The sequence below is a fragment of the Abramis brama genome (genome assembly GCF_963993115.1).
Source record: "Abramis brama genome assembly, chromosome: 13".
Taxonomy (NCBI): domain Eukaryota; kingdom Metazoa; phylum Chordata; class Actinopteri; order Cypriniformes; family Leuciscidae; genus Abramis; species Abramis brama.
This window is the reverse complement of record NC_139975.1, coordinates 4,809,870-4,824,254: the sequence shown is the minus strand read 5'-3', so window position 1 is coordinate 4,824,254 and position 14,385 is coordinate 4,809,870. Positions and strand designations below refer to the sequence as shown.

Below are 14,385 nucleotides of genomic sequence, written 5' to 3'. Positions count from 1 at the left end.
GATCTTTCCATCTAATGGATAAAATAAGCTCACGCAATTTACATATGAACACGACCGGAGACACAGAAAAACACACAGAGAACATCAGCTTTAGTTTCTGCTCTGACAGACGCAACACCAGCCGAACGCTGTGAGTGTGTGTTAGAAATCAGGAATGATGAGAGAACATTGTGCTTGGTGTGTTTTTCATCTTCAAACCAAACTTTGGTCTCCACTCGACAAAGTGTAATCCCGTCTGGCTAGAGCGTTTTCCATAATGTTAAAGCATTAGGTCAGTAGGTGGAGAGCAGACGGTGTTTTATGTCTGTTCGAACACATTCGATCACATGAGCGTTTACACTACGACAGCAATCCAGTCGAATGCGTTTTCGACGACCTCTGGAAGTGGACAAGCTCAAAACGTTTTAGACCCGGTTTACACCTGTATTTAGCATCGTCCACTTGTGATCCGATCGACCAAAAGGCATCTTAACACCGCGCACACACACACACACGCAAGGTAATTGTAGACTGTGTTTGGAGAGTTTGGCTCCGTTCTGCTTGTCTCACCTCCCAAATTACACATCTGTCAACTGACAGGCGCACTGAGACAGCGGGGGGGCGTCTGGGAGCAGCGGCTGTGTGTCTGTGTGTGTGTGTGTCTGTGTGTGATGCCGCAGTAGATCTGGTGTTGTTGATCCATAATGGAGGACGCTAATTTGGTTTAAACCCGTGTCATTCATACTGACTCAAGCGTGTTTGTCCGTGTGTCAATACCTTCTTTGCCAGATCCGTGGCCTTGGCTTCACTGATTTCCACTTTGGTCTGATCAACCATGTTATCTAGAAAGAAAGAGAGACAGACAGCGAGTGAATAGATGGTTTTATAGGTGTGTGTGTGTGTGTGTGTGTGTGTGTGTGTGTGTATATAAAGTGCCTTTCACTGCGACAAGTCTCTTTTGCTCCTGTGATTCGTGCTCTGATTACTGAACGATCTAATTAAAATCTGCAGCTCGCTCGCTACATTTATACATCTAAAGCTGCTGGAAAACTCTTCTGTGTCTGTTCTCAAACCCTAAAGTCTCTGTGAACTCCAGATCAATATCACTCGCACGCGTGTCTGTTACAAACACCAACCTAAAAAGAGTCTGAGGAAAGCGGACTAAGCTTAGTTTAACCAGAGAGAGGGTCAGCACTGACGTCAGAAGCCAATGGGAGGAGTTTATGGTGAGATATGATAATGAGATCAGAGGTGACAGAGAACTTGAAGAAAGTTTTTATTCAGCAGGGACATTCGAATTAAAAATGGAAGTACAGCAGGAAGTAAAATTATGCAAGGAAAATTTGAAGTTGAAAGAAAAATACACAAGGAAGTTCATATGGAAGGAAGTCTGAAAGGACATACAGAAGCACAAAGTATGCATGGAAGCTCATAAGCAAGTATTAAATGAAGGATGGAAATATGGAAGGAAGTTTGAAAGGAAGAAAAGATGTTCAAACGAAAGTACAAAAGGAAGTATATAAGGAAAAATTAAGGAAAGGAGGGAAGTTTGGGAATATTGATGGAAGTATGGAAGGAAGTTCAAATGGAAGAAGGTGTGGAAAGAAGCTTGAAAGAAGTGATGAGGTATGAAAGGAAGTTCAGAAGTAAGGAAGTTCAGAGCTAAGCTAAGTATGCATGGAAGTTCACACGGACGTATAGAAGTATGACAGGAAGAATGGAAGCTATTGTGGAAGGAAGTTTGGAAGGAAACATGGTAATAAGTTTGAAAGTTCAGGAGGAGTAATGGAGATACATAAGTATGATGGAAGGAAATACAGAAGTTCATATGTAATATCAAATCTATAATCGATATTATTATCTATAATACATATATAAATCTGGTTAGTGTGTATTTAAAACTCGTTGAGTTTAGTAGTACTATTACAGAAATCTTAACTGTTTCATTAATGTATGAGTGACATATATGCATCACATTGCAGTGTAATCCAAATGGATGGAAATTGTATATTCGATTCAAATAAATCTTACATTTAGGCCTAAATAATATATTTTTTGAGAACCTCAGCACAGCTGAAGAAGCTTCGTCCAAACATCAGACCCACACAGCCGATGTGAGCCAAACCAGACACCGTCTCTGACAAATACTACATACTAATAATCAGAAAATGAGCTTGTTTTCATTAAATCCTGAAGAGCTTGTTTGTGAGCACTCTCAATGTCCAGCCGGATTACTCTGGATGAGACTGGAGATGATCTGAACGGTGCCACCCTGTGGTTCTATGTGGCATTTTAGTGTCGTGTGTGTGTGTGTGTGTGTGTGTGTGTGTGTGTGTGTGTGTGTGTACAAGTTGAACTATACTTGTGAGGGCTAGATGTCCTCACTTTTAAATTGATATATTATGACAACCGACTAGTAAGGACATTTTACGGATCATCACATCTTAAATGGCTCATAAATCGGCCAAAACATTATTTTTTTAAGTATTTATTTAAATCTAGTGTTTTGCATATTTCTGTGATGGGTGGGTTTAGGGAAGGGGTTGAGTTAGGCCATAGAAAATAAAATATCATTAACCTGATATAAAATCAATGGAAGTCTATGCAATGTCCTCACTAACATAGTGAAACAAATGTATGTGTGTGTGTGTGTGCGTGTGCGTGTGCGTGTGCGTGTGCGTGTGCGTGTGCGTGTGCGTGTGCGTGTGTGTGTGTGTGTGTGTGCGTGTGTGTGTGTGTGTCTTACCAATCAGAAAACCCACGTCCAGCTCAAACTTCCTACATTTGAAGTCGGGATCACAGCCGTTCCTGTGCAGAACGATCTGAGCCGTACACTCATCGATGAGTTTGTAGTACTGAGGCCTGAGAGACAGAGAGAGACACGTCAGTCGGTGTTGGACGACCATCAGTAAGGAAGATCTGAAGCTCGGAAGGAAGCCAAACTGAGATATTGAGGGCTGAGTTCATAAAATAAAGTAAGAGATTTTCATCACACTGTTCGACACAGGGTCACACACACCAGCCTTCCATGACGACCTCCAGTGACCTTTCAAAATGACACACCGTAGATAATTTAAGGCAAGGCAAGTGTATTTATCCAACACAGTTCACACACAATGTAAATTAAAGTGCTCAACATAGCAAATTAAAAACATAAGAAGAAACTGAAGAATAAATAAGACGACAAATAGTGCATAAGCTGATTTAAATCAACTGATTCTCAGAAATGCTGTCTAGGTAGGCAGCTCACTAGTTTTGTATATGGGATTGTGTGTAACTGTGTAGTCAGATGTCATTTTAATGTGTGTGTGTGAGAGAGAAAGACTGAAAATAGCTGACACCTGCGTGTTTGTGTGTGTGATGGTTTGATATTTGAGAGTTTGTTTCAGACAGTCCATTTGTGAGAAATCTGCCATCTTGACCTGGTGTGAAACGAACTCGATATGTTCTTCATTTTCCACCAAGCTGTTTCTTTTTCCTTTATTTGCCCTCTTTTCTCTCCCCCTCCCTCTCCCTCCCTCCATCAAGCTCGCGGATTCTTCCGTGGAGCGAGAGAGACCCCTAGTGTCCGTGTTTTTAAACCCCAGCACCTCGTTTGAGTTTAACCAGGGGCTTTTGGAGAAATCAGAATAATCCTAATTAATTCTCTCTCGCCAGTGATTAAAGTGGTGAAACGAGAGTTTGTTTGTGGGCAGACGGGCCGCTCGGGGATTTGAGCTGCGGTTATATTTGGAGGATAATTATACGCAGGCGTCGTCACTTTCTGCCGTGTGTCAGCACATTAATCGCTGAAGAGAAACTCATGAAACGATTCTGCTGATGGCAGCGGAGAACGGCTCCGTCTCGCACTTCTCTTGCTCAGCTCCTTTCTGAAAACTCTCAGTTCTCGCTCATTTACCTCTTTACATAACATTTATTTCACTTCTCTGCTCATAATCTACAACTAAACGAGCGGTTCATCTCATTAGATCAGGCTGAAATCATTCTGCGACCCTTCTTTTTTTACTTTGTAATTATTTGTGAAATGTAGTTGCAAAGTAAATCCTACAGAAGATTTATTCAGTCCACCAGGTCTCACACTCGTCATTCAAACTCGGCACAAGTTTGTGATTAACTTGTTTCTCACACAACAGACCTGGAATATAGTCAGACAGACTTCTGTTATGATGCTTCATGGCACTTGATGCTCATCATATGGGTGCCAGAATCATGAACATTCTGCTAATCGTCTCAGACTTGACTGAATGACGACAGAATTTTAATTTAAGGGTGGACTTTTCCTTTAAGGTTTTCTCTAACATCTAAAAACAACTGGATGAAAGCATTCAAATCAATAGTGTGAAGAACTGAGAGACTGATAAGCATGAAATGAAGGGCTAGAGATGCTTCTCAAACACAAAGTGTGAGAAAATATAAAAGAAAAGAAAAAATTAGTATGCCATTTAAAACATATCCCGTGTTGTGTTCTTTAAACTCTAAATAATTAAGCACTCATTATGTATGCAGTACGAACGCTGTGCACAGTAAGAGAATTTTCATTATCCATGAAAAATCACAAGTGATCGACTGCATTTGGTAAAATGCACAGGATGCAAAAGAAGAAACCTTGACAATGTATCCCATTATGCAATGCGCTAAAAAGTAGTATACAATATATACTGTGCAGTTCACTAACATTCCACTCTCTCTCTCACACACACACACACACACACACACACACACACACACACACACACAGATGACAGAAACAGGCTCTCCAATTTCCTGCCTGTCGGATCACATTGAGCAGACAAGAAACAAGCAACAAGTCTGACATCCTGAAAGCATTTACAAACCCTCACACACACACAGTTTCTCCATCTGTCCGTGTCTTTTCATTCTCACACCATCTCTTTGTTGTGTGTGTGTGTGTGTGTGTGTGTGTGTGTGTGTGTGTGTGTGTGTGTGTGTGTGTGTGTGTGTGTGTGTGTGTGTGTGTGTGTGTGTGTGTGTGTGTGTGTGAGTGAGTGAGTGAGTGAGTGAGTGAGTGAGTGAGAGAGAGAGAGTGAGAGAGAGAGAGAGAGAGAGAGAGAGAGAGAGAGAGAGAGAGAGAGAGAGAGAGAGAGAGAGAGAGAGAGAGCTCTTAAGAGAGAATAAGAGTGTGTGGGTGATTTTAGACGTGCAGGTTAGAGAAACAGAAATGAAAGAAATGTGTGTCTTTTCTCCACTGCAATCATTTTCCTGCCAAAAAAAAAACCTCTTAAATGCATCGGTGTGTGTGTGTGTGTGTATATCTGGTAGTTAACTGAAGCGGGGGTGTCACACAGTGGCTGGGTTCTTATTTAGAGCCGGTCGCCATCGGCAACCGCATCCGCCTCCTGCTGCCCATCAATCAAACGTCTCCTAGTCTCAGACTACATCCATCTCTCGTTTCCCTCCTTTATCCATAAACTCTCACTTTGTAGTGAGAATAACTACAATATAATCTCTTAAAGGGACAGTTCAGCCGAAAATGATCATTCTGTCATTATTTATTCACCCTCATCTGCTCCTGCACCTGTATGACTTATTTTCTGTTGTGTAACATAACAGGAAAAAAATGTGTAAAAGACTGTCCTGGTTGCTCTTTTTCAGTCAGTTATACTGAACAGAGAGTGAGGCAAAAGCATCATAACAGTAGTCCATAAGACTTGTGCACTTATTCCTCCATATTTGATGACATGATTTGATTTTAGAACAACAGCAGGGTGAGTAAATAATGACATTATTTTCATTTTATGGTGAACTGTCCCTTTAAGGCACCGTTGGCGACTCAAAGGCTGTTGGATTTGGTAAGCAGTTTAATTCCAACAAGCCTCGTTTGACCAAATCCATCTCTAATGAGAAGACAACCTCTGAATGAGCACAGTACAGTTATTATCCAGGATGATGGATGCAGAGAGATAAATGTGGATTTTATTAGTGTTTATTTAGCTTTAGTTATTTTAGTAGGGTGAATTCAGGTTGATTGGGACACTTTTTCCAAGTCATCTCAAATTTTATTTTATATCAGTGTCGTCTAGCAACTCTCCGTTGGCTTGCGAGCTGGAAAAACCAAACTCTAGTCAGGCCAATCACATCGTGTATAGAGTCGGTGGGCGGGCTTAACATAATGACGGCAGAGTTGTGATGATTCCCTACTACTTGAAAACAAAGAAGATGGGCCTTTCGACTCTGGAAGACTTGGAGTTAAGCTTTTCTTTGAGAAAAGAACAAAGAACGGCTGAATATTATTGACTGGTTATTAAGCTAACCATCTGAAATATCCATTGAAAACAAGTACAAGAAGATCAAGTCATTGCTGAGAGATTTTCAATAAATTGCTTCGATAATGAAAAATCAGATGTTTTGAGTTATTCCATGCACCCTCTAAAGTTGACTGAAGCCTTTTTTCAAGTTTTGGCAGACACTGAGGCAAAGAAACCCTGATAACTTCACAGTCATTCTTAAAAAAGGAAGATGTGTTCAGAGTTTTGCCGACCGGATACGGCAAATGTTTAATTTATCAACCAGCTCCTGGTGGGAAAACACTCTGGTTGGTTGTAGCGCTATCCTATTGCGTGCAGAGGGAATCTGAAAGACAACCGTTAATCCCGCCCCTCGGATTGAGCCGTGCCAATGGTGTGTTCCCAGACCCAACATCTTGATGTGGGTCTGGCTTGTCAGGCTAGAGAAATGCTGTTCAAGTTTTATATTTTATTTCAGTTAATAAAAATGTTTGTTTTTTTTAGACCGTTTTTTTTTTTTCCCTCAACCAGTCGAACCACGAAACAACGGACCATATGAGTTTCCAAGTCACAGTTCAGCTCACGTAGCACCGCGTCCGTGGTTCGACTGGTCGAGACTGTTTTCCAAAGATGGCTCCTGCCTGTATACGCGAAGTGTACGGTCTTTATAAAGTATCTTCTTATTAAACTGTCTGTACACTTAGGTTTGCACGTAGGGACCCTCATTATGCTACCTTGTTAGTGTGGGGCTATTTTGAGCCTTGTTAGTGGTATTAACTAGCGATTTCTTTTTACTTATTCTATGCCCTATATACTAACCTGGAAATCCAGACCCAAATCTGAAAGATTAATGGTCTGGCGTCGACTAATGAAGATCGGCCAGCTCGAGGGGCGGCACCAAGCATGCATTTGAAAATCTCACTGCACGCAATTGGATAACACTACGACCAATCACAACAAGCCCCATACGCTTAGCTACCAGCGGAGCTAACTGGTAGATTAGACTCTTGCGTATCCGGTCGGCAAAACAGCAAAAACGCCCTTCTTGCAAAGGAACGATTCGAGAGGAGTCTTCTGTTCCTCTTTTAGATAAAAAGCCAAGTCTAACTCGTTCATTGTAGCGGCCAAAGCCGTTTCAAACATCCATAGCCATCTTGCAATGTTTACTAATGACTTTGACGTCACAGCGCTGTCGTCATCTCGCCTCTGGCCCGCCTATATCAGATAACCCGCTGTGATTGGTGCAGCTCGGATACAAGGGCATATTTAATGAGCATCATTACTCGACGCCAGAGTAACTCGCTGAGCAAATTCAACTTGTGCTCTCGCGAGAACTCTGGATTACCAGGGTACCTATATACTAGCGTAATAAGCTTCAAGCTAGCGTGATTCAAGCTAAAACTGGGTACATTCGATTAGCATGAAAACACATCCCAGCGAAGGTCGACTCGGTACCCATGTGTTATTAAGCCCAAGGTTCATTTTGCGCCGGAATTGTCCTTTAATGAAAATAATGCAGGTGAGCGGCACTATTTATGTGTCATGGAGTATTGTGTTCAAACACAGTCACTTCTATGACTTTTATTATGCAGTCTACACAGACAGCAGAGAGGCTAGGGAACTTACTAGGGTTTTAAAACAGAGCATTATATCATGTCTCACCCCTCCAACTTTTTTCTTTCCTTCTCTCATCAATCTAAACTCTTGACAGGTGTTTTTCTTGCTCCTCAACCACACAATAACCTCACTTTCTGCCATTTTTCGCAACCTGAGAGAAGTTGACATCTCTAACATCAGTGATTGACAGCTAAATAACCCTCGAGGCTCAGACTTATATATGTATGTCAGCGATGTGACAGACAACTAGTCGTCAATCACGGTTTCATTAATACAGCACACATCAACTGAATTCACTCAAAGTTCAATTGTGACGTCTGTAATTCTCAGAGAGGGTCAAAGGTCACAGTAGGGGTTAGTATGGGGTGATGTGCGCTCATACCTGGACATGTAGTCGTTTCGCACCAGAAGCAGGTGCTGGAGCAGCGACAGGAACAGAGGTTCAGCTTTAGAGTCCTTTACTGTGTTCATCAAGATCTGGAAGACTTCGGTCACATCAGTGAACACACAGAGTTAAAGAACAACAGCATTACTCAGAATAACACCTGAAAATACACCTGTTAACTACACTATTAAACACATTAAGCTGAAATAAAATAAATATTTGATGATAGATTTCAGTTCATTGGACAGCCAAAATGTCAATGTTTTTGTTTAGTTTAAGTTGACACACTAAAATTACTATCTGAAATAAAACTAACACTGAATTAGAAGAAACAAACTTATTTAAAAAAAAAAAGTATATAGTATATATTAAAAAAAGCACAAAATATTACTAAAAATGTATTTAAAGAATTTAAATATAAAAATAAAAGCTAATTGAAAATATGAATGAAAATGATAATAGTATACAAATACTAAAACATCATGTAAATTACACGAATAGTAGGCCATTTTTCATTCAGCTCTACTGTGATCATTTCTAAGACTATATAATGATGCAACCTTCTCAAATAAATATAAAAAAATATATATATCTCAATTAAACAATGTATTTTTGAATGATGGATTTAGGCTAGACTTTCTGATGACACCTGGTGGACAAAACCTGAAAATAAGATTTTTATAAAATATTTAAAAAGGTCATATTCAGCACGTTTGCATTTTTTTTATATAGTCTACTTATAATCTTAATGGAGGCATCTTGCACCAAATAAGTCATAAATTAGTTTTCATGATCATTTTCACTGTCTCTCTGACTCTTAAATGAGAAAATTAAACAAAACTACAGCTTTTTTTTTTTTTACTACTGTGCTTTCTAAATGTAAATGAACCTATGCTATGATTGGGAAATATCTTCACATTGGAAATGAGGAAAACGTTTTTTTTTTTTTATAAACAAAGACAAAATCACATAAATGTATTATGTGATATGATCCTCTATACAGAGTGTAAAATAAAGAATCGTCTTGTAAAAATGATTCTGCACTTTTGCGACCCCTGGCGGTCAGCTTGGGAACTACAATCAGATGCAGCTAAATGTTTTTAAACCTACAAAGCCCAGAACTGAACCCAAAGCTTTTGAAAAGCGTGTTGGAGAGATGATTAACGCCAGCAGTGAAGGATATTCCATCTCGATGCGGACATCATCCAACCGCGAGCGCAGATCTTCAGAGTCTTCTTCAGCCTGCTCTTCAAACACCTGCAACTGAACCTTGAGCTCCTCGTTCTCGATCGACCTCACTTCCTACACACACAGATGGAGAATTTAAGTGAAATTTTGAATGGTGTGTGATTCTCAGTAGTGTGATATTCCCATTAACAAACAAGTGACAAAATGCACGTTATGCTTCATTGCACATGTACAGAAGAGACACGAGACAATCAAAACATGTCATCAAATCTGATTCATTCTGCAAAAATGATATGTATGATATTTTCTTAAGATAATACTAATGAACTTTTTTGAAGCACACTGACTTTTCTTTCTTTCTTTCTCTTTCTTTCTTTCTTTCTTTCTTTCTTTCTCTTTCTTTCGACATTAATATTGACATTAATATGTAACTTTTTAAGTAAAGTACACTCTTCAAAGAAAAGGTTCTATATGGAACCTTCAAGAAATTCTGTTAGGTTCTTTATATAAAGAACATTTTAGGGGTTCCATTCTTTGTTTTAATTAAATCTTATGAATTAAACAGAAATTACCCATTAAACTAAACTATTATGCAATCATTTAAGACATTTCTCCTTCTATAGAACCTTTGGCATAAAGGGTTATTAAACATTGAGTCAAGAAGAGTTCTATATAGAACCCCAATGAACCTTTTTTTTTCTATAAGTATAGTCTTGTGTTTTTGCTGTGACTGAAACCCTGTGTGTGTTCTGACCTTCAGCATGTCTTTGAGTCCCAGTCTCATGAGCTCTGATCTCAGATGGATCCTGAAGTCCAGCTCCTCCACGCGACTGATGAGAGCGTTGATTAGCTGCATACAGCCGGCCTGCACACACACACACACACACACACACACACACACACACACGTTTCAGTCGACATCATTAGGGCAGGTGAGGGTTAATGACTCGACCCCGTGTGTCAGCAGCTTGTGTTTGACCTTGAGAGTGATGGAGTTTCTCTGCATGCCGGACAGCAGCGGCTGGAACCTCTCGATCTCCTGCTCTTCACCATGTTCAGTGATACACTCCAGAACACGCTCGTGACTGAAACACACACACACACACACACATCATCTTACACTTATTAAAGGTGCATCTTAAAACCGTCCATCTCAGCCGTGGCTCATCATTCTCATTTAAGGTTGTTCGTAGTCAGAATGATAATTTCACATTCATTTATAATGACTTGCTAATGTATAATTGGATCACTTTAAGACATAAACTAGAAATTAATAAAAACGATATAGACTTATAAATTAAAATTTTCAAAACTAATACTAATAAGAAAAAAATACTAAAACTTTAAATAAATTAAAATGCAAACAGAAAATACAAAACATTAAAAAATATAAATACTGAATAAGTTTTATTTTTTAAATATTTGTGTAAATATTAGTGCTGTCAAATTGATTAATCGCATCTAACATAAAAGTATTTATATATATGTGTGTGTGTGTATGTATATATGTATACGTGTATGTATGTATATGTGTGTGTGTGTGTATATGTGTATGTGTATATGTGTATGTGTGTGTGTGTGTGTGTATGTATATATGTGTGTGTGTGTGTGTGTGTGTGTGTGTGTTTGTGTGTGTGTACGTACTGTATAAATAATCGATTTTACAGCACTAGTTCATACATGTTTTCTAATGCAATAATATATCATTTATATTAAAGTGATAAGTAGTGACAGTAATAATGTTTTTTGTCTGTGTTCCATCCCATAGTTATACTAAAGGACTATTGCTATGGTAACCTCCTCAGATGAACATGATTTCTGTTATCGGGCATCTATTTGGCACCAGGCAAAAATGCACTTGATGAGCTTGTGTGGCTATACAAATCAGGAGAAAGCATTTAGTTTAGACCACCTCAACACAGCTTCACACACACACACACTCACGTGTTCCCTGGATGCTCCAGGATACAGATGGCAGACAGAATTTTGACAACATCTACCATCATGTGCGGGACTTTTGGATTGATTGATCGCACGAGGAGAGGGATTCCCTCCGGTGACGTCAGCATGGCTTTAAGACCGTGCTGAGAGAGAAAGAGACATTAATAACAGTTTCCACATGTGTCTGTACGTGTGTAATTAATACAAGCTCAGATCTGCTCTCACCTTGTTGTTCATGAACGCTTTGAGACATCGAATGATCTCATGTTGACATTTAACACCAGTCCCACCATTCCTGCGAAACACAGAGAGCGATAGAAATAAATCACATCATCGTGTGCTCGAGGCATATATTGAAATCATTAGCATCCGGGATCATAATTACTCATAATTATTGACCAATTAGCATATAATATAAGATACATTAAAACTAAAATATTAGGTGTCTATCAAAACTCTTTAGTCGTGACTACAATTACAATGACATCTGGTACCTTATTTCTTAATATAGACTTATAAAGTACCTAATAACTAAATATAAATAAAATGCAAATTGCAACTCCTTAAATCCTATAAGAAGGTGCAAAAGAATAAATAGAAGTAAATAATCAAATAAAACCAGATTAATCCTGCACAACGCTATAGTCTGCAAGTCTTATTTTAATGTAACGTTTCGGTCACGAGACCTTCATCAGGAATTGTTATTTTTTCCATATAGTTTTCATATTTTACTCCTAGAATGTTTCTTTAATATTTGCTTTAAAAACTACTTTTAGCAACATTATCACAGCTCTAATGGTGAATGAAATATTCAGGAGTTAAAACGTTCCCTCAATGCAGAATCCCTCTTCTATAGGACACATCTAGAAAATGAACATTATGTATGTGTGTGTGTGTCATACGAGGGTTCTTCTCTCTCATCTTGAAGTTTCTTGAGGAACGCCAGAAGCAAAGCCAAACCCTCGGCTCCAAACGTCTGGACCCAACTGAGAAAAACACACACACAGCGATCAGCTGAAATCAGACACATAGAAACGGCTCACTGTAAGTGCGTGTGTGTGTGTGTGTGTACCTGACGGGGTTGTTGTTTAATGACACCCGCAGTGACTCCAGGCAGCCCAGTAACTGTGCGTCTCTCAGATCGGTCTTCAGTTCCTGGATGTACATCAGCGCCGACTTCGAGCTCTCCTTCTGGCTCCTACCCTAAAACACACACACAGAGCGTAGAATGAGTTTACAGTATGAACAAGTGCAGTGTTGATGTCACACACCCGTAATGACGCTCTAAAGCCTCATTTTGCACATTAATGCTTTACATGGTCTGCATTCGCAGAACTTTTTTTGATCAATATTTTCTCTTAAAGGGACAGTTCACCTAAAAATGAAAATTCTGTCATCATTTACTCACCCTCAAGTTGTTCCAAACCTGTATGAGTTTGTTTCTTCTGCCGAACACAAAAGATGATATTTTGTATATATACTGTTATACACGATTAACCAGTAGAGATTTTGGACTAATGTTTCGATCACGATTAAGCTCATATGACGTTGCTGTGCTGCGCGGTCACAAAAGCTTATCGCTTGCATGTGTTTTTAAGTTAAAAAAGGTTCAAAACAAGTGTTAAACCGTTGAAGCGCAATTAGCAGCATAAGAGAACTCATTTCAGAATATGAATGTGCTGTCGGAGAGACATGAATAAAGCGTGTAAGAACTGAACTGAGTGTTTTTGCCGCCTCATTAGGCTTGCTAACTCAAAGCTAACTCACGAGTATATTGGATCCGTGCAGCCGGTCTTAAAGTGACAGCAGCCTAATTTACCTGTTATTATTAATGCTAATCAAACAACAAAAAAAGAGAAAATCTCTCTCTGCTCTCGACTGAATCAGTTTTGTAACTGTAATAAGAATAAATGTATATTTAATTTACACAGTAAAGACTATGTATTGTGTTTTTATACATTTCTTTACATTACTTTATACAATTTATGTAGAAGCCTTTTTTTCATTGATAATGCATGAGTTTTTCAGGTAGGTCTATTTCATTTATCATTGAAGTGGATCAAAAAAGTTGATCAGAGTTGTCCTATAAAAAGTATCCTAGTAATATATAATATACACACAAACACACACATATATACACACACACACACATACATATATACACACACACACACATACATATATACATATACACATAAATATTATAAAATATAATATATAGTTCTATAAGACAAGAACGGGTATTGTTCAAAATTCATGTATAACTTTGATGAAAGGTTTTGATCCACTTCAAATGTTGACTACTGTATATTGTGATATATTGTTATCATGAAATAAAACTACTCATATCGTGATATAAGATTTTGTCTTATATTTTGCCCCTATTTTGAAGAATATGGGTAACCAAAGAGTTGATGGACCCCATTGACTATGGAAAACAAAAACAATTATGAAGTCAATGGGGTCCATCAACTGTTTAGTTACTGACATTCTTCAAAATATCTTCTTTTGTGTTCAACAGAAGTTTGGAACAACTTGAGGGAGAGTAAATGATGACAATTTTCATTTCCAAACTTTCTCTTTAACCAGAAAAAAAAAACATAAAATGCATTTCCTGCCAGTCTGACTCTTTATTATTAGACGACTTCCTGTGATCAAAGCTGTGATAAAATGTTCAGCATCATTACTCCAGTATCATACTCTATTATTATTTTTAATGTTGAGAACAGTTGTGCTGCTTCATATGTTTGATGGAAACTGTGACACTTGTTTCAGGACTGATGAATAGAAAGTTTAAGAACAGCATTTATTTGAAATGGAAATCTTTTGCACGACTGAATCCAAAACTGCAATGATTAATATAATCAGTGCAACAGACGGGAGAAAACAATCTGATTCTGTATGTGAAATAGATGTACATTAAGTCTGAGAGATTGATAGACCTGACACTTGTTCAATGTATTGTTTCTGTGTTTCTTTGCCCTTCATTCTAATAGTTATTTTTCACTTGATCTTTTTATAAACAATGTT

The 14,385-nt window shown here is 38.5% G+C and overlaps 1 protein-coding gene across 2 annotated transcripts in view; it reads right to left on the bottom strand.

Moving 5' to 3' along the window:
- Positions 1 to 14,385, bottom strand: part of diaph1 (diaphanous related formin 1) — a 108,675-nt gene that overhangs the window by 65,092 nt on the left and 29,198 nt on the right. For both annotated transcript variants that reach the window (XM_084133110.1, XM_084133111.1), the window contains 10 exons: positions 12,428 to 12,558; positions 12,258 to 12,341; positions 11,581 to 11,650; positions 11,359 to 11,498; positions 10,394 to 10,499; positions 10,169 to 10,279; positions 9,410 to 9,528; positions 8,224 to 8,340; positions 2,726 to 2,841; positions 757 to 821 (listed from right to left, as the gene is read on the bottom strand). In XM_084133110.1, coding sequence (XP_083989236.1) covers positions 757 to 821; positions 2,726 to 2,841; positions 8,224 to 8,340; positions 9,410 to 9,528; positions 10,169 to 10,279; positions 10,394 to 10,499; positions 11,359 to 11,498; positions 11,581 to 11,650; positions 12,258 to 12,341; positions 12,428 to 12,558 — 1,059 coding nt within the window. The remainder of the gene's footprint in view (positions 1 to 756; positions 822 to 2,725; positions 2,842 to 8,223; positions 8,341 to 9,409; positions 9,529 to 10,168; positions 10,280 to 10,393; positions 10,500 to 11,358; positions 11,499 to 11,580; positions 11,651 to 12,257; positions 12,342 to 12,427; positions 12,559 to 14,385) is intronic.